The sequence below is a fragment of the Akebia trifoliata genome, chromosome 3 (assembly GCF_017979445.1).
Source record: "Akebia trifoliata isolate Shusen 1 chromosome 3, ASM1797944v1, whole genome shotgun sequence".
Classification (NCBI taxonomy): domain Eukaryota; kingdom Viridiplantae; phylum Streptophyta; class Magnoliopsida; order Ranunculales; family Lardizabalaceae; genus Akebia; species Akebia trifoliata.
Window position 1 is genome coordinate 40701535 of NC_141377.1, and position 22028 is coordinate 40723562.

Below are 22028 nucleotides of genomic sequence, written 5' to 3' on the forward strand. Positions count from 1 at the left end.
ATTAATTTTTTTTTCCCATCAAACTAAGGGTCTAATCTCCGCTTTACTTGAAAATAATGATTAGAGATGAAAATAAACTTATTATTTACAATGCGTTTTAGTTATATTTAACTTGTGCTAGACTCTACCTTTCCAAGCTTAAGATGAAGGTCCTAAACCCATTTTTTCTTGGGCGAGCTGGGTCGGGTTCAATTGACATTCCTATGGGGTAGGGTTGTACCCTTGACAATGACTAAGGGTCAACTCTATCTAAGGATTAAATTAGTCAAACAATCAACTAGACAAAGTCAAACACACATTCAAATGTTTTTGGAGGGAAAAAACACTTTAAAGCGGGTAGAGAGTTTCAAAATTTTGAAAGAACCCTCCCCATTGGATTTGAATTACACGTGACATTTTCAAGGAGACATTCCAAAGTTTTGTAAAAATGTAAGGGTGCAAAATAAATTCAAAATGTCACATGTCCAATAAAAACGAGGATTCCTTCAAAAATTTGCCAGCTTTAAAATCGATTTAAGAGGAAAAAAACTTTGAAACAGTCACACAACTTCCAAGTTTTGAAAGAATCAGATTACACATAACATTTCCAATTGAATTGTGATAATATGACGCCCCCATCATAGAACCGTATCATTTGTCTCAAGATACATTAAAAATATATTTATTATTATACATATCCCGAGACAAATGATCAACCATGTATAATAGTTGTTTTGAAGAACCAGATTACACTAAGGCATTTTCAATTATCGAATATAAAACCTAAATATCCTTTATTCCTATCAGTACCCAACATGTCCACGCAACTTTTAAAACAACTATTATACGATTCAATCCTCCACTTAACTTTTGTAAAATATATTCCATTATTGATTTCGATGACATTTTCAATCCAACCGATTCGATCGAAAGATAATAACGTAGGGTTAATAAACATCCACGTGTCCAATTTTAAAAGGTCACCCAGTGGTGCCAGTCCAGAAAAGAAAAAACTTTGAAGCCGCTGCTTCGAAATTTTGAAGAAATCCTCCTTTTTTTTTTAACACGTGGCGTTTTGAATTTATTTTACACCCCTATCTCTCCGTTAAAATTAAAATTCCTTCCTGAAATGCCACGTGTAATCTAATAAAGAGGGTTTCTGCAACGTCGGAGTCCCCCAGAAAACATTTTCTACTGAAAAAAACAAAATGGAGATCCAAAGGTGGGCGATTAACGATAAGGACCGAACTTCACACAAGCCACGCGTCACACTTGATACAATCCGAAAAGAGGGAAAAATTTCGGTCATTCGAAACTGTGTTGTCTTCTCCTTTTTCTGTCTGGATATTATTGGTTTCTTGGCTTCTGTTGTAAATTAAATACCGATTAAAAAGAACTAAACCGTTATTTTTCTTTTTCTGGAAACAATGGAGTTTGTTGGAGGAGTTCTGGTTGTTGTTTGCGAAAGTGAATTTTAGGGTTTGAGTAAGAAAAAGAAGAGAAGGATTTGTTTAATGGCGGTGGAGTACAAATGCTGCGACACTGGTTTCTTTTTACACATATTAGCAATTGTTATGCTGGTTTTGGTTGCTGGGTTTATGTCTGGTCTCACATTGGGACTCATGTCAATGAGTCTCGTTGATCTTGAAGTTCTTGCAAAATCTGGTACCCCCACGGATCGAAGGCACGCTGGTACATGTTTTGTCCTTGTTGGGTTTGTTCTCCTTTGATGTCTATTTGCTTCTCAATTTTGTTTTGTGACCAGTTTTCGTGAATTTTACCTGCAATTTGGTTTTTAATTTTCTTGGTTCGAATTGGTTTTTTTTTTTTTGTCCTTTGTATTATTTTAGTTTTCTACATTTTTTTTTGAAGTGGATGTGGTTTTTGTGGAGACTGATCCTAGAGTACTATGGGATTAACATGTACTGATCAAATTAAAGGTTTTTTTTTTTTTTTTTTTTAAACTGGTTATGTGTCGTTGGTTGTAATGTTGGCAATTAAGGCATAATATGCTTATTAATGAGTGTAGTAGACTCATGGTTTTAAATCTCGTCCGAGACTGAGATGACTTGTCCAATACATCTTGGTATCGTCCACCAACGAGACTGATAGGCAATTCAAACGTATTGGACGAGATTTAAAACCACAGTTCATTTTTCTCATTGTTGAACAAGATGATTCAAGCGTATCGGAAAACTCGTCTGAGAAGACTCGGTCTCATTCATGGATGATATGAGACATTAAAATGAGTTTTAAAACCATGGGTAAACTTGAAGATGGTGAGATGAATGAGTTGGTATGACTGGGAAAGATAAAATTCGAAACGAGCTAATTTGGGGGAGTTTAAACTATGCATAATAGAAGATACGATAATAGAGGTAAATTGATTGGGATGGTTTGGGCATGTTGTTGGACTTTTTCTATGAAATAATATATATATATATATATATATATATATATATATATATTTTTTTTTTTTTTGGGGGGGGGGGGGGGGGGGAGGTTAATGTATAAATATTTTTTGATTAAATATATTGACAAGAAGAAGAACCACCTTCCGAGACATTTTTCATGTTTGCGTACACAAGTGGTCTTTTAACTCTGCAATCATTGATTGATATAGACTCTCGATATCAAAAAAGATATAGTCACAAACCTTGAACCCATACTTCTTTACCTATCAAAAAAAGAAAGATATAGTCTCTCTATACAATTTTAGTCATTATTTATTCAATAAGTACAATCGGGTACCCATGGTTTGTGATCAAAATCATTGATCTCAATGTTAGATATTGGTCAATTTGGACTAAAAACAAAATCAATAGGTGTGATGATTCCAAGAAAAAAACAATTTTTTTGTTTGTTTGTCTTTAAGTTATAAATTCCAAGAAATGTTACATGAATTTTCACTATTTACAATTTCCCCCCTCGTAATTCCTTAATCTACTACAATTTCATCCTTTTGCTTAGAGCCATCAACCTCCATCAAAGCACTCTTCACTTCATTGTACCTTCCTAAGTCATTTCAATCGACTTTCCTTTATTTATCTCCTTCTGGGGATGTTCGTAGATTCACTTAGATGTGCTCTTCTCTAGTTTTATCTTTCTTAGGAATTAGGATTTCCAATTATCCATCTCAACTTCCTTGCCTCTGCTATACCATCAAGAGACATGTTGCTCCACAACTCCTACCTATTTTCATTGATTTCTTGTAATATTTTCCCTTTAGTTTAATCGGCACATATCAACCATATAACACTTTTGAAGACCATCTCCACTTTGGCTGCCCAACTCCAATTTCAGTGGCAACATCCTATTCAATTTCTCTATCTATATACTCTGTTACTTAATACTCCCAAGTTATGCAGCAATGAAATCCCATTTGTATTCTATTTCTTGATTTTTTATATGATTAAATATTGGACTCATTGATGACCTGGTTGTTTATCTTTTTCTAACAGTGAAGATTCTGCCAGTAGTCAAAAAACAACATTTATTGCTGTGCACCCTTCTTATTTGCAATGCTGCTGCTATGGAGGTAAAATCTCTTGAGGACGTTTTGATCTAGGTAACATGTTTTAGAAAAAAATTAATTTCTATCTGAAAATTTGATTTTTATGTCAGGCACTCCCTATTTTCCTTGATGGCCTGGTTACAGCCTGGGGCGCAATACTGATTTCAGTGACCTTGATACTTTTGTTTGGTGAGGTGAGTTTTTGGCCTGTTAATATTTGAAAGAGATTTACTGTTGAAAAAAAAAAGGACTAATGGTTCAATAAACTATAGCCTTTTAGAACCATCAGCATTTGTTTGATTTTTCCACATGTTATTAGGAAGTGTTTAACATTAATGGGCTGTCTGCTTTCCTAGATTATACCTCAATCTGTTTGTTCCCGACATGGTTTGGCAATTGGGGCATCTGTGGCTCCTGTTGTGCGCGTACTTGTTTGGATCTGCTTTCCTGTTGCATATCCTATAAGCAAGGTGATGTTCCATTTGTTTCTGAATTTCTCCCTATCAAATTCATTTTGATCAAAATCCTTTGGTTATTTATTTTTCTTTCCACGACGGTGTTCTGAACCATCAATGTTTTCCATTTTCTTTTAGTTATTAGATGTTATGTTGGGGGATGGACATGTAGCCCTTTTTCGTAGAGCTGAATTGAAAACTCTAGTTGATTTCCACGGTAATGAGGTGAGTTTTCTCTATCTGTACAAATCTTAATAAAACTGATATTTACCTCTGCCTCTGTACTACCTTTTAGAATCTTATACATCAAATCTATTTAGGTCGGTGATGCAGAATTATTGCTTCCTGGACTTTATTTTTCTTCCTTTTTTGAATCTGATCTGTTGTGGATAGTTTTTTCTTACTAACTATATTTAATATTGTTCCTTGAAGATTCCTCTTTTCTTCTGTTACCATTTTTGCTATAATCCTCCCATTGACTTGTAAGCAGGCTGGGAAAGGTGGAGAACTGACCCATGATGAAACAACCATCATTACGGGAGCCCTCGAGCTCACAGCGAAAACAGTTGGGGATGCCATGACTCCTATATCTGATGCATTCTCAATTGATATCAATGCAAAGCTCGACAGGTATGTTACCTTTCAGGGGGGGAGCTAGTAAGGAGCTGGTGGGGGCAATTGCGCCCACAGAACTTTGAGACACCCTTATATTTTCAACTAACTACATGCCCCATTTGTCCCCACTCCCTCACCTCCCTCCCCATTTGCCCCCACACCCTCACATCCCTCCAATCGTATTTTCCAGCACAAATAATTTTCCCACCATCCAAGTTCTTCAACTATACAACTAACCATAGTTTGCCCCCACTACAAGAAAATCTTGGCTCTGCCCCTGTTACCTTTTACAAAGGTTAGTGGCAACTAAGTCATCTTCTATATGTTCTTGTGTTGAGTTCATTAACTGTTATTTTGCAGGGACTTGATGAAACTAATTTTGGAAGAAGGGCATAGCAGAGTGCCGGTTTATTATGAGCAACCTACAAACATAATTGGACTTATTCTGGTAAATTATTGTTGTTTTGTTCCAAATGTAATATTGAACCTGTTAAGTGACTCTGCTGTATTAAGTTCTTTCTTCTTTCTCCTCCATATGGTATATTTGAAAATCTGCTTTAATTATATATTTTCTCTTTACTTTTTTTAAATGTATGATCAAGTTACTCTTCATGCAAATAGTAAAGAGTTTGATAGGTATTAAATTGCAATATATTTCACAAAATATGTCAAATTATTTCCTTTTTCATATAGACAGAAGTGAAACTGGAACGTTTCCATTTCCACAAAGTATATATTAATTTTTATAAATTACATATAATATATAGAAAAAATAAATTAGTAAAAAATAAGACATGCACTGACAAACTATTGCCTATAGCTCTTAACTAATTAGTATGTATAAAAATCTAATGAGTTGATTTCATTCATAATCTAATTTTTATAATTAAATTTAAAAATTAGAAAATATTAGGTACATTATTTTTTAGTCTTGTAAGGCAGTTGCTTTTGATTATCTACTTAAATGACATGATTATAAACATTTCGAGAGTCCAAATATTAAATAATGGTATTGGCAGGTAACTATTGCTATTGAACTTTACTCCACATGGTTGTTGATTGTAGTACCACGACCTATGAGTGTGCTCATTTTATCACTTTGTAAACTTTAAAACATATTTCCCATATTTTTTATGGTTCCATAATATAGTTTTAATTTCTAAAGTTCTATGTTATTTCCAGACTAATTAAAATATTTTCATGGAATATTTGCATTGCCAAAAAAGGGGGAAAAAGAACTTGTATGAACTTTGTATCTTGGCCGTGTCTTTGGCATATCTGGTTACTGTAGAGGGGTTAAGTTATGCTGTACCCAGGCTAATATAGAGAGCGAGACTCCATATTGCATCATATTAGTGCATGAGGCTGTCTATTATTGGACAATGGACATATATTAACTAGTATTTCATGGATCCAGTTCTGGTTCAGATACTGACTTCTAGTCCATTTAAATTGACTTGTGATAAGTATCTGGCCAATTGAATAAGTTGGTCTTGTCAAATGGTACTTATCCAGTTTGTCTAGTTTGGAGGAGAATGAATTGAAAAAGTGAGTTGCACTTGGCACAACTTAGTATGAGGATTGGAGGAGTTTGAGATACGTTGGAGTCCATTTCTTGGTTGGGCGAGTTTGTGGAGCTTCATCTTTCAAAGATAGCTATTGGATAATGTTTGGGCCTATGAGGAAACCATGCGGAAAACTGTTCCGATTTACCATTTAACCCAAAAATTTTGGTGCCATTCTAGTAACAGGTCTATAACACCAAGTAGGAATTATAGGACTAACTTATGAATTTATGAATTCTTGCACTTTCATCCATTGGTCATGTTCAAAAGTGAGCAGTTTGGTTTGGGAAGTGTATACAGTTCTGTAATATCTTTATTATTACACTGCAATGCAACATTTTTTTAAACTCTTCTATTACTTCTTCCTTGTGAATGTAGGTGAAGAATTTATTAACAATCCAACCCGCGGATGAGGTACCTGTTAAGAATGTCACTATTCGCAGGATTCCGAGGTATGTTATCTTGGCCAAAGGAAAGTTAAGTTTTCACAATGTGGTAATATTTGAGTGCTCAATGCTTACAGTTGCTTCATTCCTAAATTGGTTGGGTTATCTATGTGGAGTGTTGTATTATTTGGCTCCACTCCTGGGTGTTACATGCTCACATATTGTGACCCTCTTATATTCATAGTTGCGCCTTCCCCATCAGATCGGTCTTTTGGGGTAAATGGTTTGTCAACATGGTATTAGAGCGCTGGGTTCGTATAGGTCACAGGTTCGAGTCTCCTCAAGGGAATTTTCCACCCTTATGATTGAGGGGGAGTGGAGTGTTGTATTATCCTCCTCTGCTCCTGGGTGTCACGCACCCATGCATCATGCGCCTTCCCCATTAGATCGGTCTTTTGGGGTAAATGGTTTGTCAACAATCTTGTTAGGTGTTTGATTCTGGCAGGTAGGGGCAAACCAAGCCCTACTCGATCTTCAGACCCCTCAACTCAATCCCATCTCTTTAGGTTTGGTTGAGTTAGATGGATTGGCTGGATAGGCACAACTACCCTTGCTGCAAAACCCGTTCTTCTGCCACCGTGGTCACCACCTGCACCACCATTGCCCCAAAGTTCTCTTAGTTTTTTTTTTTTTGGTGGGGGGGGGGGGGGGGGGGGGAGGGATTAATTGTAAAATGTAGCTACTTGGGCTAAGAAACGTCATTTATCCTTCTGAGGCAATTAACAGTGAATTTTCTAGCCCGATTTTTTTTTGATAGATGAATTTTCTTGCCTGATGGATACACAGGATAATTTTCCATGCATGCTGATGCACTATTAACCTGGTCTTATGTATTTGCCTTGTGGTTTTTTCTCTTATCATGTATAGCAGCATAAGGGATCTTTTTAATATTTATACTTTCTCCCATGGCATCCATTCTCTCTGATGAGACAAATCTGCAAGGGGTAAATGCATGAATTGATTGTTTCTACATATGTTTGTATATCAGGGTTACAGAGAACATGCCTTTGTACGATATCTTGAATGAGTTTCAAAAAGGTCACAGTCACATGGCTGTTGTTGTAAAGCCACATAAAAAACCAGAGGATCAGCCAGAGAACAAGATCCTAGCTGATGGTAAGCACCAAACTGACCCTGTTAACTTCCTAGCATCATCATCATCAAAGCTTTATCCCAAAGATTTGGGGTTTTGCTAAACAAATCTTGTTCCTCCATTCTACCATTTCTAGAGTCACATCTTCTGTTATTGAAATGTGTGTTCATATTTTCTTTCACCGTCTCCTTAGGTGACTTCCTCTTTTATCACCTGTTGCAGCTACTCCTACATTTTTTTTTTCTCGAATGCATTCGTTTCTAATATTATCTTTCCTAATCTTTACACTCATTCATCTCTACTACCCTGAGTGGTTGTTTGGTAACCGAGAGTTGTGTGTAAGAGTTGGGAGTTGTGTGTAAGAGTTGACAACCCACCGGGTTTGTGAGAGTTGACAACTCGCACAGGTTTCTAAGATTTGTGCGTTTGTGAAGACAACTCACGCGAGTTGATAACTCGCCAACTTCCAAAGTCTGTTGTCTTTTGCATAGTTCAACATTCACCTTAAGAGGTGAAAGTTGAGAACACTCCAGAAACTTTCTCTTCCGTCAATAATTCCATAGACCACAAGTACTCTCTCTCCCTCTCTCTCTCTCTCTAATGGCGACAAAAACCCTAACCAGATCTTTCTCTTTGATCTTCTCTTCTCTAATGGTGACAAAAACCCTGACTAGATCTCTCTCTCTCTCTCTTCAACCGTTTCTTCTCTAATGGTGACGAAAACCTTAACCAGGTCTCTCTCTCTCTCCAACCTTTTCTTCTCTAATGATGACAAAAACCCTAATAATGGCAGCTCTGCAAACCCTAACCAGATCTCTCTCTCTCTCTCTCGTGCTCGCTTTCTCTTCAAATCTCTTCTTCAACCCCTCCCCAATGTCCTCCCCAGATGCCAAAAGCTAATCTCTAAAAGCCTCTCTCTCCAAATCTCTTCAACCCCTCCCCAATGTCCCATCTCTCTCTCTGAACTTGATCTCTCACAAGCACCAAACACCAAAGCTATAATAAACTCTCACCATCAACTTCCAATGGTTGAACTACTGAGACTTGAATCTCAGGAAGTCCAACTCTCATGTGAACTCTCGGTTATCAAACACACCCTGAATTTATTAACATGATGCTTCTTGACTGTGCAAGATTCAGCTCCATAAAACATGGCTGCCAGTATTGTTGTTTTGTAAAATTTTCCTTTTAATTTGATTGGCATGCATCTGTCACATAACACTCCAAAAGTGTGTTTCTACTTTTAACCTTCCAATTCTGATTCTATGGGCAACATCTTCCTCACTCTGTCCATCCTTAAGAGTAACTAGAGCACTGTAGATTTCCCTCTTGAGATATTTTCTTCTGATGAGTAAGCTTGTTTCTTTGCTCCACACAGATTTAATGGGTGAGGTGAGGGTGGACATTGATGGTGAAAAGCAGCCCCAAGAGAAAAGCATAAAGGGCAAGAGATTGATCCAGAAGTGGAAAAGTTTTCCTAACCGTGCTAATAGTTCAAATAGGGGCACCCATTTGACAAGGAGCAAGAAGTGGGAAAGAGAAATTGATGCTGATGTTTTGCAGATTGATGATTACCCTCTACCTAAATTCAATGATGAAGAAGCTGTTGGCATTATTGCAATGGAAGATGTCATTGAAGAGCTACTACAGGTGGGGAAGAAGATCTCTCTTTTTAAAAATATATTTCGATTTTTTCTCTCTCCATATTTTTGAAGATTTTAATGCATCTTGTTATTGTGGACATTGGTTTTGCAACTGTGTAGGAGGAGATCTTTGATGAGACAGATCATCACTATGAGGATTTATAACACAGGTTCTTCTTCCCCAGAAGATGTACCAAGCACTTGTTACAAACATTTTATTGGGAAAAAAAAAACTCATAGAAGATGTACAAACAACTGGTTCAAGACATTTTATGTTTAATAAAAAAAAAAAAAACCTCCCAGAATATGTGCTAACTACTAACTACATGTTAAAGATATTTAATGTAAAAAAAAATGTGGGCTTCTTGGGCAGGAAGAAAGTAAAGTTACTTTGTTTTAGTAGATTGCTGTGAGATAATATTGTCATAAGGTGGAGTTTGGCTTTGCAATTAGGGATTGAGGTCTCTAAGCTGTTAAATCAACAGTGGACTGCCACTTGTTTAACGAGATCGAGTCCCCCTAAGCATTACCAAGTAAGGATTTCACCCTTACTATGGGTCTTTGGGTTCACCTCTTGACATCTAAAAACATGAGCCGATGCTTCAGGGTTGTAGAGGACGAAATTCATAAAATTTGAAAAAAAAAATTCAAAAAAAAGTTAGTATTCATTGTTGAATTTCATTTTTAAGTTTGAGAGGAAGTTTAGTAGTCATCCATTTTTAAAACCTTTGATCTAGTTTAAAAGAAATTGTTTTTTATTTTTTAGGAGCTATGTTTTTTTTTTTTTTTTTATGAAACTTAAGAGGGCTGTAGTGGTGGATTTTTGATATGGTCATCCTTTTTAGCAAAACGGCCCTTAGTAAGCCTTAAAATCTTACTATGTAAGGAAAGGGTTTCACATCGAGATTCATCATTTAAGACGATTGCTGTTATATTTTAACCTATTAAGGTTAGTGAAGAAATAAGTTATTTTGGTTTGATGTTGGATGGGTCAGTGGATTAGCGTTGGAACATTATTTATAATAGGTAAAAGGTTTAAGTCCTTAAGATCAAATCTTGAATCCATAAACTATGTTATAGATTATTTTCGTGGTTGTAACTCATTTAATAAACTTGATTATAGTAATCTTTGGCCATAGAACGTTCCTTACATGTTTTTATTCTCTGTCCCACATTAAGAACAAGTGATCAACCATTAATAATACACAATATCTACATCTACATACGAATCTCGAGTTCTGATGGTCTTAATCTTGGGTTCTCATTCTATAAGGCCGTCAGTGGTGTATATCATTATTTGCCCAACAAGTAATAAAGTACAGGTTCAAAGCTGAATCTAATTCATTTTATATCTGAATTTTTGGAATCTTTAGACTTGAATCAGAAAGACACAATTTAATAAGAATTCCTATGAAGAGCATCCATTTCGTTTTTATGCAAGATTTCACTTCCATTAAGTATAAGTCTCGACTGACTTGCATTTGGGGTATGAAACATGGTTTTAAGACAAGGGTGGCATTCGGCAGTCAGTGTTAGGGAGCCAACACTTTTTCCTATGTGGTTTAAAAGTCGGATTGAACAGATTTTTTGTGAGGATGATCTTTATGATGATATTTAGGAGAGTAGATTAAGTGTAAGTCAATTAAAAGAGTAGATAATCTGAGGTTTTGGATGCATCATTAGCTTCTTTAAGAGATGATTGGGTGTAAGTCAATTAAAATAAAGGTATGATTTATGAAGGATAAGAGGGAGATATTCGTTAAGCACTAACATTGAGAGGTGGAGGTACTCAAAGTTGGTCTTCCCACAAATGATAGATAACGAAACCTCTCTACAAGTTTGCCTTTCAGTCTCGTGTGCGCTCACGTTCCATTCGCTGATATATATATATATAAAAGATATTGAAGGGCAAAAAAGGAAAATGCAATATCATTGGAGAACTTATATTGAAGCGCCAACAATTTCTTATGGCACACAAGAATCGAATCGAGAGGATGTTCTCCGAAACAGAAGAAAGGAGAGATGAGAAGAACAACGAGAGCAACTCTGGTTCATCGTCATCATCATCATCATGGCCTAACAGAAACGGACGATCATACCAAAAAGAAGAAGAAGAGAGGATGAGGGCTTGGGGAATTCTCTTGTTCGGTTTGATTGGCGCCACCGTCACCACTTTCGCTGTACGTTAAATCTTTTTCTACTTCTCCTAACTTCATTCATTCATTCCTCTTTTAATCTTTCTCCTAAATTTTCAATTTCAATTTCGCTTCGCATCTTGTAGTTGAAATTGTGGTCTCTGCTTGGGGAAAACTTTGGTAATTTAATTTCCCATTCATGTCCATTTATTTTAATTATAATTTAGTAGCACTGCTATGTTTTAATCTGAATTACTCTACTGGAATTCACGCTTTGTTTTGCGGTATAGATGGAACTGAGGTAGAAAGAGTGAAATTTCTTAAATTCGTATGGTACTTTTTTTTTTTTTTTTTAAAGTATATCAATGAGACTAAAAGGGGAAATTTTACAAGATGGATGGAAATATTACCTAGTGAAAATGCTTTTTAGGAAGCTGAATGTCCGACGGTCGAGAACATGTCGAGCGTGAAATAGACGACAAGTAAGACACAATAAAATGACAAAATTATGAATACATCTGTGGGAATTTAGGATTAACTCAATAGGAGAGAAAACAAATGAAGATCGATTGAGATGGTTTGGGAATGCACACTGAAGACCAATCATGACATCGTTGGGAAGGAGTGTTTTGGTGAAAGTCGAAGGATCTAAAAAGTAAGATTGAAAATGACATGGATGAAGGTAGAAAGAAAAAAAATAACAAGACGCATATCTTGATGAAAATATAACTCAAAAGAGAGTTGAATGTTGAAATTGGGCTCTTGTTGCCACCCACGATATTCAAGATAAAGATTTAATGATAATATCATTGTTAACATTGAACACTATGTGAGCAAGAGTGCTGCTTTACTAACTTGATTTGAGTTGCTAGCTATGAATATGAAAGGTCTTTTGATGCCCTTAACCTTGGCAAAACATTAAAAAGAAAAATCTTAGTGTGGAATCATATTAAATCAATTTTGTTCCTCACATTACCACAATATTTATGTGCTATTATACCATTTTGACAACCAACATGCCTCAAAACATGCTCTTTTGTGCCAACCCAAGACCCGTTTGGCTACATGCAGCCAAGCCAAGCCAAATGAGACTCAATTAACTACTGATGCAAGTCAAATAAGAAAATGGTTTGGCTAAGATGGTTGTGAATTGTGATAGTGTGGTTTTGTATGTCCCAGTAACAACCAACCTAGTGAAATATGCCCCTGTAACAACCAACCTTGTAGTTGGGCAACCATCATGGCCTCCCTTTCTTTTTCTTCTTTTTATTAATATTATTGCTCCTCTTTACCAATCAAAAAAAAAAAAACACTCCACATTTTGTGTGAGCTGCAAATATTTGGAATGTTTCAAATATGTTGATCAAAACTTGGGATACCTGATCTTTCTAAGGTTGAGTTGTTAGCTTTATTTTTTGCAAGAGTGGACCTTCTGCAGATAGTTGGAACATATTATTGATCTCCATTCATTGTTGATGGGACCATTTCTTGTAAATACTTTAGCTAATAGTGTTAATGATCTGGCAGGTTGGACAATTGAGGAGAAGCTTTGATAAGGTCTACACCCAAGTACGCATAATTACTATTGTTGTTTCTTAGTATTGATATGCATTTGTTAAGCCTTTTTTCATTCCCATCATTTAAGTAGTTTATCCTATAAAAACATTGCTATTTGATATCTCCTACACTTTTAATGATGAATATTCTAGGTAAAGCTTCATCTTTTTTTTTTTATCGGTGGTTAAAGCTTCATCTTGACCATCGCTTCATTTGATCATGATTTCTAGCATTTAAGTACGACTTTGATAGAATCTAGCTGAACTCAACTTAGTTTGGTACTTTTAGTTAATATGTTAGTTATCGCTTTAGACACAATTGAATGTAGGAACAAGATTTATTCCTATTGAACAAGGTAAGCAACTTTTAGGGGAGTATCCCACAACAAAGATCCTCCCCAAAAAAGTACCATGTCACTTTTCCTAACCTCTAAGTGGATGTACTTTCTGAGTTAGATACATCTCCACACACTATACCCATTGAAGATTTAAGCTCGTGGCTCTCCTAACCCCCATAATTAGACTCCACTATTTGCAAAACACGAATCCTATTAAGAGTTGAATGGAAACTATTTTTCATGTTGCCCACCCCTGTAATTGGTATAAAGTATAGACAATGATGATGATTCATGTTTCACCATTCTCTCCAAAGACTACTAGCCTCTTGAACAAATCTCCAAATCCATTTTCCCGTAAGAGCTTTGTTTATATCTTTTAAATTCCTCTCCTTGTAAGATGATTTGTTACTATTTTAATACCTACTTCCATTTCACGAGGTGGTAATTCTCTTCCTATCCAAAACTCTCCACAAGAAGTCCCTCATCAACTTTTCCAACTTGTTGGCATTATTCGAAGGGATTGAAAACTAAGATAAATAGTACGGATGGAATTGAAAACAAACATTTGGTATCTTTTCAAGTCTTTATTATAAGACTGAATTCCCAAAATTAAGTGGTAAGAAGGGGCTCCTAGACTTAAAAATGGCCTTCTAATTGACCTATAAGAAATTGTTGGCCAATAAAAACTGGCCTCCAGAGAACTAAAAAGAAAATTCACTTCCTTGCAATCGTTATCGTGGTCTATTGAATATGAGAAGGGACAAATGCCATGAATTTGCTCTTTGTATAGATTAGTGTAACTTGCTCTGTAATTTTCTAAATTAGTTAAATGAAATTATCATGACAAATCACAACTAATTTATTATAATTTTGAAGGCATAAGCTTCATCATAGTAACCTTTTATTGGATTTGATACCTTCATAATAAAAACATGTTTGTCACCTATAACAATATTTTGCTCATCAATGCATTATATGCTGGATTTTTATTCCACCAAAAGAACTATACTTGTTATGTTATTTCCTAAATTGAATGGCTTAACGGTATATTTGCAATTCCACCATAAAAGCTGACCAGGTTGCAATCATCATGCGAGGGTGCTTCTAGTGGTTCATATCATTCAAGTTTCAAGGAGGAAGCATGGAGACGATACAGACATCGAATGGAAGAGGAGTATGCAGAAGAAATGGAGAGAGTGGTGAGATTGGTTTTCATTCTGATTTTTGTGTTCACCTCCTATTATTCTAGTTATTTTCTTGTTTTTTACAAGCATAGTATTAAATTTTAACACATTTCCATATCCACAAGGTTCTACGCAAAATTCAACCGATGTTATCATTTTTGTATGTATTTTGATGAAAATTGCTATATATTCGTGAAATATTTCTGTGAACTGTAAATTTTGACTGAACTAAATAAATGACTTGTAGAAAGGACTTTTAAATTACATATAATTCATTTATTAGTAGAAATGAATCTTGATTTGTTAGATATCAATATAACATCTTATTTTGATGCAATTCAGGCATTTTAGCACATTCATATAAGCTTGCATGTATAATCTTCCATCTTCTAATTAGTTGGATCACTAATAGTTTATTTGTTTATAGAAAAATGCTACTAAATAAAATTAGTTAGATTCACTCCACATGGATGCTATTGCAATTTGATGTGCACTTTCATGTTTGTTTTACCATTTTACGCAGTTTCAAATAAAGTTTTCTCAATATTTCTACCATTTTTATGAAATTTTTATTAATTTGCACCTTGATTGAAATATTCCTTCTATTGCCAGACTCAACAATATAGACTTCGAAACCAAAATTTAATACATGGTTTATAAAAGCAAAACTTTGTAGGGGAAAAATAAATAATCTAGTTTATCAGAAAATCTATGGAATGAAGACATTCCATTCTCCAAATTACACACTTGAGTCTATATAGTTGAACGTGCAAACAACTATAATTTTCGCATGTGAACACTTTTCAAAAAATATTTGATGCAAAAATGTTGATCCAAATAGATTTTATGTTTTTTCATTTATATATAGGGTTGGGTTCTATTAACTCAAGGAATATGACTCAAGATATGACACAAGATCTTGATCGTGTAAACACAAAATCTAACGATTGAAAGAGGGGGTAAAAGAGGAATGATAGTAAAATTGGAGAGATTTTATTTGGGGGAGGCGGGGGGGGGGGAGTAATAAAGTTGAAGGGGGTGAAGAGGAAAGGCAATAAAGTGGGGTAGTGTAGACTCCACTCTACTGTAACTGGAGTGAGACGTTTATAACCCATAAAACTGTAATTGGAGTGGGACCCCCACCGTTGTGTTTTATTATATATAGATATAATTTTTTATCAAATTATTATATAGTTGATGTTTATATACTAGAATTATTTTTATCTCATCATCATCATGGAAGCCTTATACCAAAACTCAGTTGTATGAATGTTGTTCCTTCACTCAATATTTTTCAAAGCCCCATGTTGATGGTTTATCTATTGAACTCATTATATGAGAAGCAACTAGATAGGTGCTTTCATATTTTTGGTCTGATGTGATTGCAATATTTGGCACCTCATCGCCACTTCTAAGATTGAGAATTATGTATTGTAGCTAAGTAGAAACAACTTATGTAAGGATGGAGAGATTGAGGAATATGTTGCCCATAGAATTAAAATTGGATGGTTAAAATAGAGGTTCACTTCTAAAGTGCTGGGTAAAGGACTCATACCAATCAAACAAAAATGAAAATTTTATAAGATGATGGTAAGATCAACCATGCCTTGTGGAGCTGAATGTTGGGTGGTTAACAAGCATCATCTTAATAAATTGAATGTAGCAGAGATGAGGTTGTTGATATGGATGAGTGGAAAAATCAGGAACTATAAAATTAGTAATAAACGCTTTTGAGAAAATGTTCAGGTCAAATAGGTGATAAACTAAGAGAAACTCACTTGAGATGGTTTGGCATGTTTATCGAAGATCCATTACAGCCTTGGTTAGAAGGAATGTACAAATTGAAATTATAAAGAGAGAGAGGAAAACCTAAAAGAACTTGGATTGAGATAGTGAAAGCAAATATGAAGACACTTTCAGTAACGAAAGACGTCGCTCTGGATAGAATTGAATGAAGAAACAACATTCATTTAGTCAAATCCAGACTCAGGCTTCATTGATGATGATAAGTTGAAATAGCTTCATTTCATGGTCAATGAGTTACATTGAAACAAAATTATTGATCCAAATAGTCAATGTAAAGGATACTGAACACCATTAGTGAGATTATAACCAGTGATTCAGATGTTGAAAGTGGACTACTTTTATATCAGCCACCAATTCTATTTACGGAGTCGCAGATTTTGGCTCAGCCAATTTTAATGGTGTTCTTATTATCAGTAGTGAGTATTGAATTTATGTTTTAACCGATATGACAGTTTGTGGAAGTACTAAGCTTGGCACGTCTAAGATGAGGGATTAAATCAAGCCGATGTTCATGGACTAGTTCAGTAAATAAGTGTATTGCTTGGTCTGGTCATATGTTACCTGATTCGTGGATTCACTTAGTTCAAATTCAGGTTCGCGGTTCATCACTCGAGAGTGAACCCGGTTTGTAGTGGTAGACAGAGATAAGGGTATTTGAAGGTTGAAGTAATGAGTATGGTAAAAATAGATTGAAGATGGCAGATTTTGGGGGAAAAAAATCAAGCCTTTTTTTATTTATATGTTGAACATGAAGGTATTTGGTCATTTTTCATTAGTCTATTAATAAAGACCAAGGTCCAGGGGGCATGTTATCAGTTTGAAATTTTAGGGGGATATCTCAGATATTATCAACATATGGAGGGGGGATTTAAAAAAATAAAGTAAAATGGTGTATGTTAGATTCACTGCATTTCATGAACCCACAACGAACCTTACAGCAAACTGGTTCGGTACCTTTCTAACTAATTGGGTAACCCTGGTCTGGTCAGTATCCCCCAGATGATAGAGCTCCCTTTTCAAAAGCGTATCCCTCCTGGTTCGGGTACAAACCCCTACTTTACTTTTCCAAAAGTGCCTTTTTTTTTTATACTTCAGGATCTTCCCTGGTTATGGTAGCTCTAAGCTGACCCTCTTTTCTTTCACACACACTTGAACTGGTCTAAGATCATCACCTAGCCTAAACTGTAAATAAGTAATAATGCCCCATAGTGCACCGACCGGGCATTAGGCTTGGCATACATGCTATACTAATCCTAGTTAAGGGGACTAAACCACTCCCCTGCTCAAGTTATTTACCGATATGATAAGTGGAGTATGGAGCATCATTGATGTTAACTCAAAAGTGTGTGACCTTGGGAAGAAGTCTTGTTTAGCGTAAGTTCTCATCTTTCTTCTTCGTCACACCCAACTCCAAGTGTTCATTGTACATCAACTAATTATTAGGTGGTCTCACAAAACCAGGAAAAGGACATATTCCTTCACGGGATATCTGTTGTTCATTGTATGGATGCTGCTGTGCTGTTACATTTACCACAGCACTAGAGATAGAAACCCTTCTCTTGCCCAGAATCATAAATTCTCAATCATCTGCTGATCCTCATCTGTTTCTTCTTTATTGCTTCACTAAAATCCCCATGTTTTTTTTTTTGTTGATATTCTGGGATTTATGTTTGTATTCCTAGTGTCACATATATTTTGTCCAATAGCTTGTCACGTTTTAATCTTAACCTATGTTGGAATTTGCAAAGATCTCTATCTTGGTTTCATGCTCAGTCCTTACTTGGATACTTTCCACAAGTGTACTTATCCCCCATTCATTTATGTTGACTTGGTTTTACACTTTCTGTAGGCCCGTTTAAGGCGTATGCAGAATGAATTCATCAGAGAGAGAAATAAATATAAGAGGAGTTATGAGAGCTGGAGAGAAAATGGACCGGGTGCATATCATCAACATTTCCAGCAAGATGATTGGTATTGGAATGCTGATACATCTTACAAAGATCAAAGAGCTAATTCTGGGGCAACTCCCAGAAACAGTGGAAGCTATTCTCTATCACATCACTACTCAGTTTTGGGTCTTGACAGGTAATGATCAGTGTTTTAGAGACCAGATGGAGGCCAAGCTTGCAACACTATTGGTGTGGTTGAATTGGCCTTGTTTAGAGAAAATAAAGTGGAAATTGATTTATTTTATGAAATAAGAAGACTTGCAGATGCAATGTCCGCGTGTGCACATTCCATCATATATATATATATATATATATAAATTTTTTTAAATGAGCTGGATTATTCAAAATGTTTATATGATTTTGATGTATTATTAACTTATCTAATACATTATTTCTCTCTTGTACTTTACATGAACTTAAGTATTTTTAATAAATATCTTTGTCCACATATGGAATAAACTGTATGAAGTTGTTGGCATATTGGGCATGGTCAGTGTGGTCGACAAATTGTATGTGTCAAACATTGGTACGCATGTCCTTATCTTTGTTACAATTTTTAACTACATATATTAGTATAGAACTATAATAGTGTTCACCTGAGAAGCACCAGGGGCTTCAGACCATGCTTATATCTCGTGTCTGCATGTTGGGAATGGATTCCCTTGGTACCTGAGCATATGGTGTGCCTCAAGTGTGTTCTTGTTAATCTATTATAATTTTGGATGCCATTTTTCCCTCTTTAAATACTGCTCTTGCTTTCCAGCTGAACTAGAGTAGAGTTAGTTGATTGCTTACTCTGTGACTGCCACTATACTAGGAGGTTGGTAGTTGTATGCTGAGAAAGAGTGAGATAGTATGAGAACTTTCATAGCTTGGTAAGGAACCTTGTATCTTTGTATGGTGGCATGCAAAGTTACCATGGTTGAACTAATCCTTGTTTGACTCTTCCGGCCCAGACCCTGGTTCTTTTTGTTGAAATCTCAAACCATAATTATAAGCTGAACTAATAAAGGAACGGAACAATCAGAAATGATGGGCAAATAAATAAATATAAGTTCACAACTTTTTGGGTAGTTAGGAAAATCTTGACCATCTATTTTTCATCTCTAGTGTAGAATGAATTGAATTATTTTCCCTTTCAAAACCAATATTCAATAGTCTTTTTTGATTTCATCATCTATCGGAGATTATTGGTTTTGCTCATAGAAGCCGACATGTTGGACCCTTATTTTTAATCTGATTTCAGAGTTATCTATGTTAACAGGATAGTATGACTTATAAAAGAAATTAGTTTATGAAGATAAACGCATGAACAGATTCTGTTCTCTTGTTTGCACGGAGTCCATTGATTTTAGAAGAAAAAAATTTATTTTTTTCCCTAAATCATGATTTTTCTTTTTTATTTTATTATTGGTATTTAGGAGCATGTATTTGAGTATATGTTTTCTTATGAAATTTTTTTATGGTGCACACAAATAATTTCTTGCTCGTAAAGAGACCGCAAAGAGGATGTTTCCCATAGAATTAGAATTGGGTGGTTAATGTGGATATATTCTTTGATGGAAAATTTTACAAGTCAGCAACAGCTATACCATTTAGAAAATGTTGGGATAGTAAAGCAAAACAAAACTTTGTTGCAATAGCTGCTTCTCTGCTCTCGGACGGTCACTCCATAGTCCTCACCCTCTCCTACTTTCAACCTTAAGATCATCAAAACTTGCACTTTCTTCTTTTCCTATGTAGTGATTGTTCTTGATTATAATAGGGTTTAGTTCAGAACTGATTCCTGTTTGCATCTCAGGAAAATCTAATGCAATTATTGGATGTAAATATGTAATACATTACTCATCTAATCTGGACTTGAACCCACAAACCTCAAAGTTGTGCAATGTGTCAAACCAACTGAGCTATGGATCTAAGTCCAATGTGCATTTGTTGAAATGCATGACATGTTTTCTTCTCTCCTTCTAATAGGTGGAGAACAAAGCCATACACGGAGTCTGAGATTAAGGTATTTTCTGTTAAATTTCTTCAATTTATTTATGTTGAAATTGCCCAAATAGTATGTGTGTTTTATTGTCTGAAGAGAATCTGAACCGTAAGTTACCTTATCAGGTTTTAGAAGTTAATTTGCTATTGAATATTATATTTTCCACGTATCTGTGTGACAGTTTCTGGTCCCAAATACATGCACAATTACATGTTTTGCTTTTATCTTGCTTCCTTAATACATTAGAATAATTTAGCAATTTCTCAAATTCCAAGATGTTTATGTTGTCTCTTACAGCAAGCCATGTGTTTTGTTGAACCAAATGGTCCATACTTGGGTATCCACTGTTGCATTTGATGTTTCCCAGATTAGATGGTGCTCCTGTGGCAACTTATTTTTAAAAAGTATAAATGCTTGTAATAAGTCTATAATTAGAACACAACACTAGGCCCTTTACAGTAAGGAAACTAGAAACAAGAGTCAAAATTGCGAACTTAATAGAACAATTAAAATTTAGCAAGGTTTCCAACGGTTCATCATAGGGCCATAAAAGCTATGTTACCGAGTAAAAAGGGGGGATGTATGTCCTGGGTTCAAACCCCAACCCTACCTCCTGAATTAGCATTGTTGTGGTGATATGTAAGGTGTGCACCCACATGCACGCAAAATTATGACAAACCACACACAGACATACGTACAGTCGGAACAAAATGGTGGCTTATAGAAGAAAAGAAATGGTGGCATTTTCCTGATGCTCAACTCTTACTGTCATTTCCGTGGGATTCTTAAATGACTGAAAATTCAGGGTTACTTGTTCGTCGGGTCCTATTTTGCTAACTTTGGTCTGCTATTGTTATCCCAGCTTAATACTTCCGTTAATTGCACAGATTAATACAGGTCTTTGATTCTGTCACAAATTTATGATAAGAAGACATTCATCTTTCCTTGTTTTCTGCAGACAGCTTTCAGATTAAAAGCAAAGGAGTACCACCCGGATCAAAACCAGGATAATAAAGGTGTGGATTGATCCACATTACACAGAATCATTTCGCAATTGGTTTCTCTTGTGCCTTCAGCTGTTTTTTTTGTTGTTGTTGTTGCTTTGGTTGACTGATTGTGTGCTTGGCGTGTTTTGTTGCAGAGGTTGCTGAAGCAAAGTTTAAAGAGGTGATGATGTCCTATGAGGCCATTAAATTAGATAGGAAGAATTAGAAGTCCTTATCTTCTAAAAATCACCAAAGAGCTCTATAATTTCGAAGAAAGCTCATTTTTTTTTATGGTGCATCTCACCTTCTCTTCACTGATGGATTTAGTCTCCAAATTAAATGTTTTGAGTCTTCTGTGGCATTTTCTTTGGAGTCGATTTGAGTATTCGGGATGATTGATGCAACATTGATTGAAAAGTTGTGATTAAAGGACTACCATTACTTAAAGTGTACAGCAAGTTTGCCCTGCTTATGTATTTATCAGGCACAAATATATCCATGGCTGCCCAAACTTTCTAAAATCTATTTAACTCAGATTTCCAGAATATATAGAATGTTCTTTATCAGGCACAAATGTATCTATCACATAATCGTAGATTATTGAAGGCAAAAAACAAGATGGACTTGGTCTGGACTACAGAAAAATTTGGCCTAACCCACTTAAAAAAACACTGATCAAAGCTGACTTTTGGTGGGCAGGTCCACCAAGATGACATTTGCTGGGTATACTTTTGATACCTAAAGAAAGACTGTCCCAGCTACGAATGTGTTTGC

At 35.5% G+C, this 22028-nt stretch overlaps 2 protein-coding genes across 4 annotated transcripts; both read left to right on the top strand.

Moving 5' to 3' along the window:
- Positions 1–1257: 1257 nt before the first annotated feature.
- Positions 1258–9617, top strand: LOC147406966 (DUF21 domain-containing protein At2g14520-like). Its single transcript, XM_086435331.1, has 11 exons — positions 1258–1671; positions 3441–3517; positions 3604–3687; positions 3850–3963; positions 4087–4173; positions 4439–4578; positions 4924–5011; positions 6507–6580; positions 7563–7690; positions 9046–9317; positions 9431–9617. Exons 1-11 carry the CDS (start codon positions 1494–1496, stop codon positions 9473–9475), a joined length of 1287 nt encoding a protein of 428 aa, XP_086291457.1. The 5' UTR covers positions 1258–1493; the 3' UTR covers positions 9476–9617.
- A 519-nt stretch (positions 9618–10136) lies between these two features.
- Positions 10137–21751, top strand: LOC147406967 (uncharacterized). Of its 3 annotated transcripts, none has more exons than XM_086435333.1 (7): positions 10137–11490; positions 12973–13002; positions 14410–14538; positions 18179–18414; positions 20253–20289; positions 21227–21284; positions 21410–21751. In XM_086435333.1, exons 1-7 carry the CDS (start codon positions 11278–11280, stop codon positions 21478–21480), a joined length of 774 nt encoding a protein of 257 aa, XP_086291459.1. In that variant the 5' UTR covers positions 10137–11277; the 3' UTR covers positions 21481–21751. The 3 variants fall into 3 exon arrangements, with proteins under 3 accessions (XP_086291459.1, XP_086291460.1, XP_086291458.1); XM_086435332.1 differs by having other exon boundaries at positions 10142–11490; positions 12973–13014; XM_086435334.1 differs by lacking the exon at positions 20253–20289 and having other exon boundaries at positions 10138–11490; positions 12973–13014.
- The last annotated feature ends 277 nt before the right edge of the window (positions 21752–22028 follow it).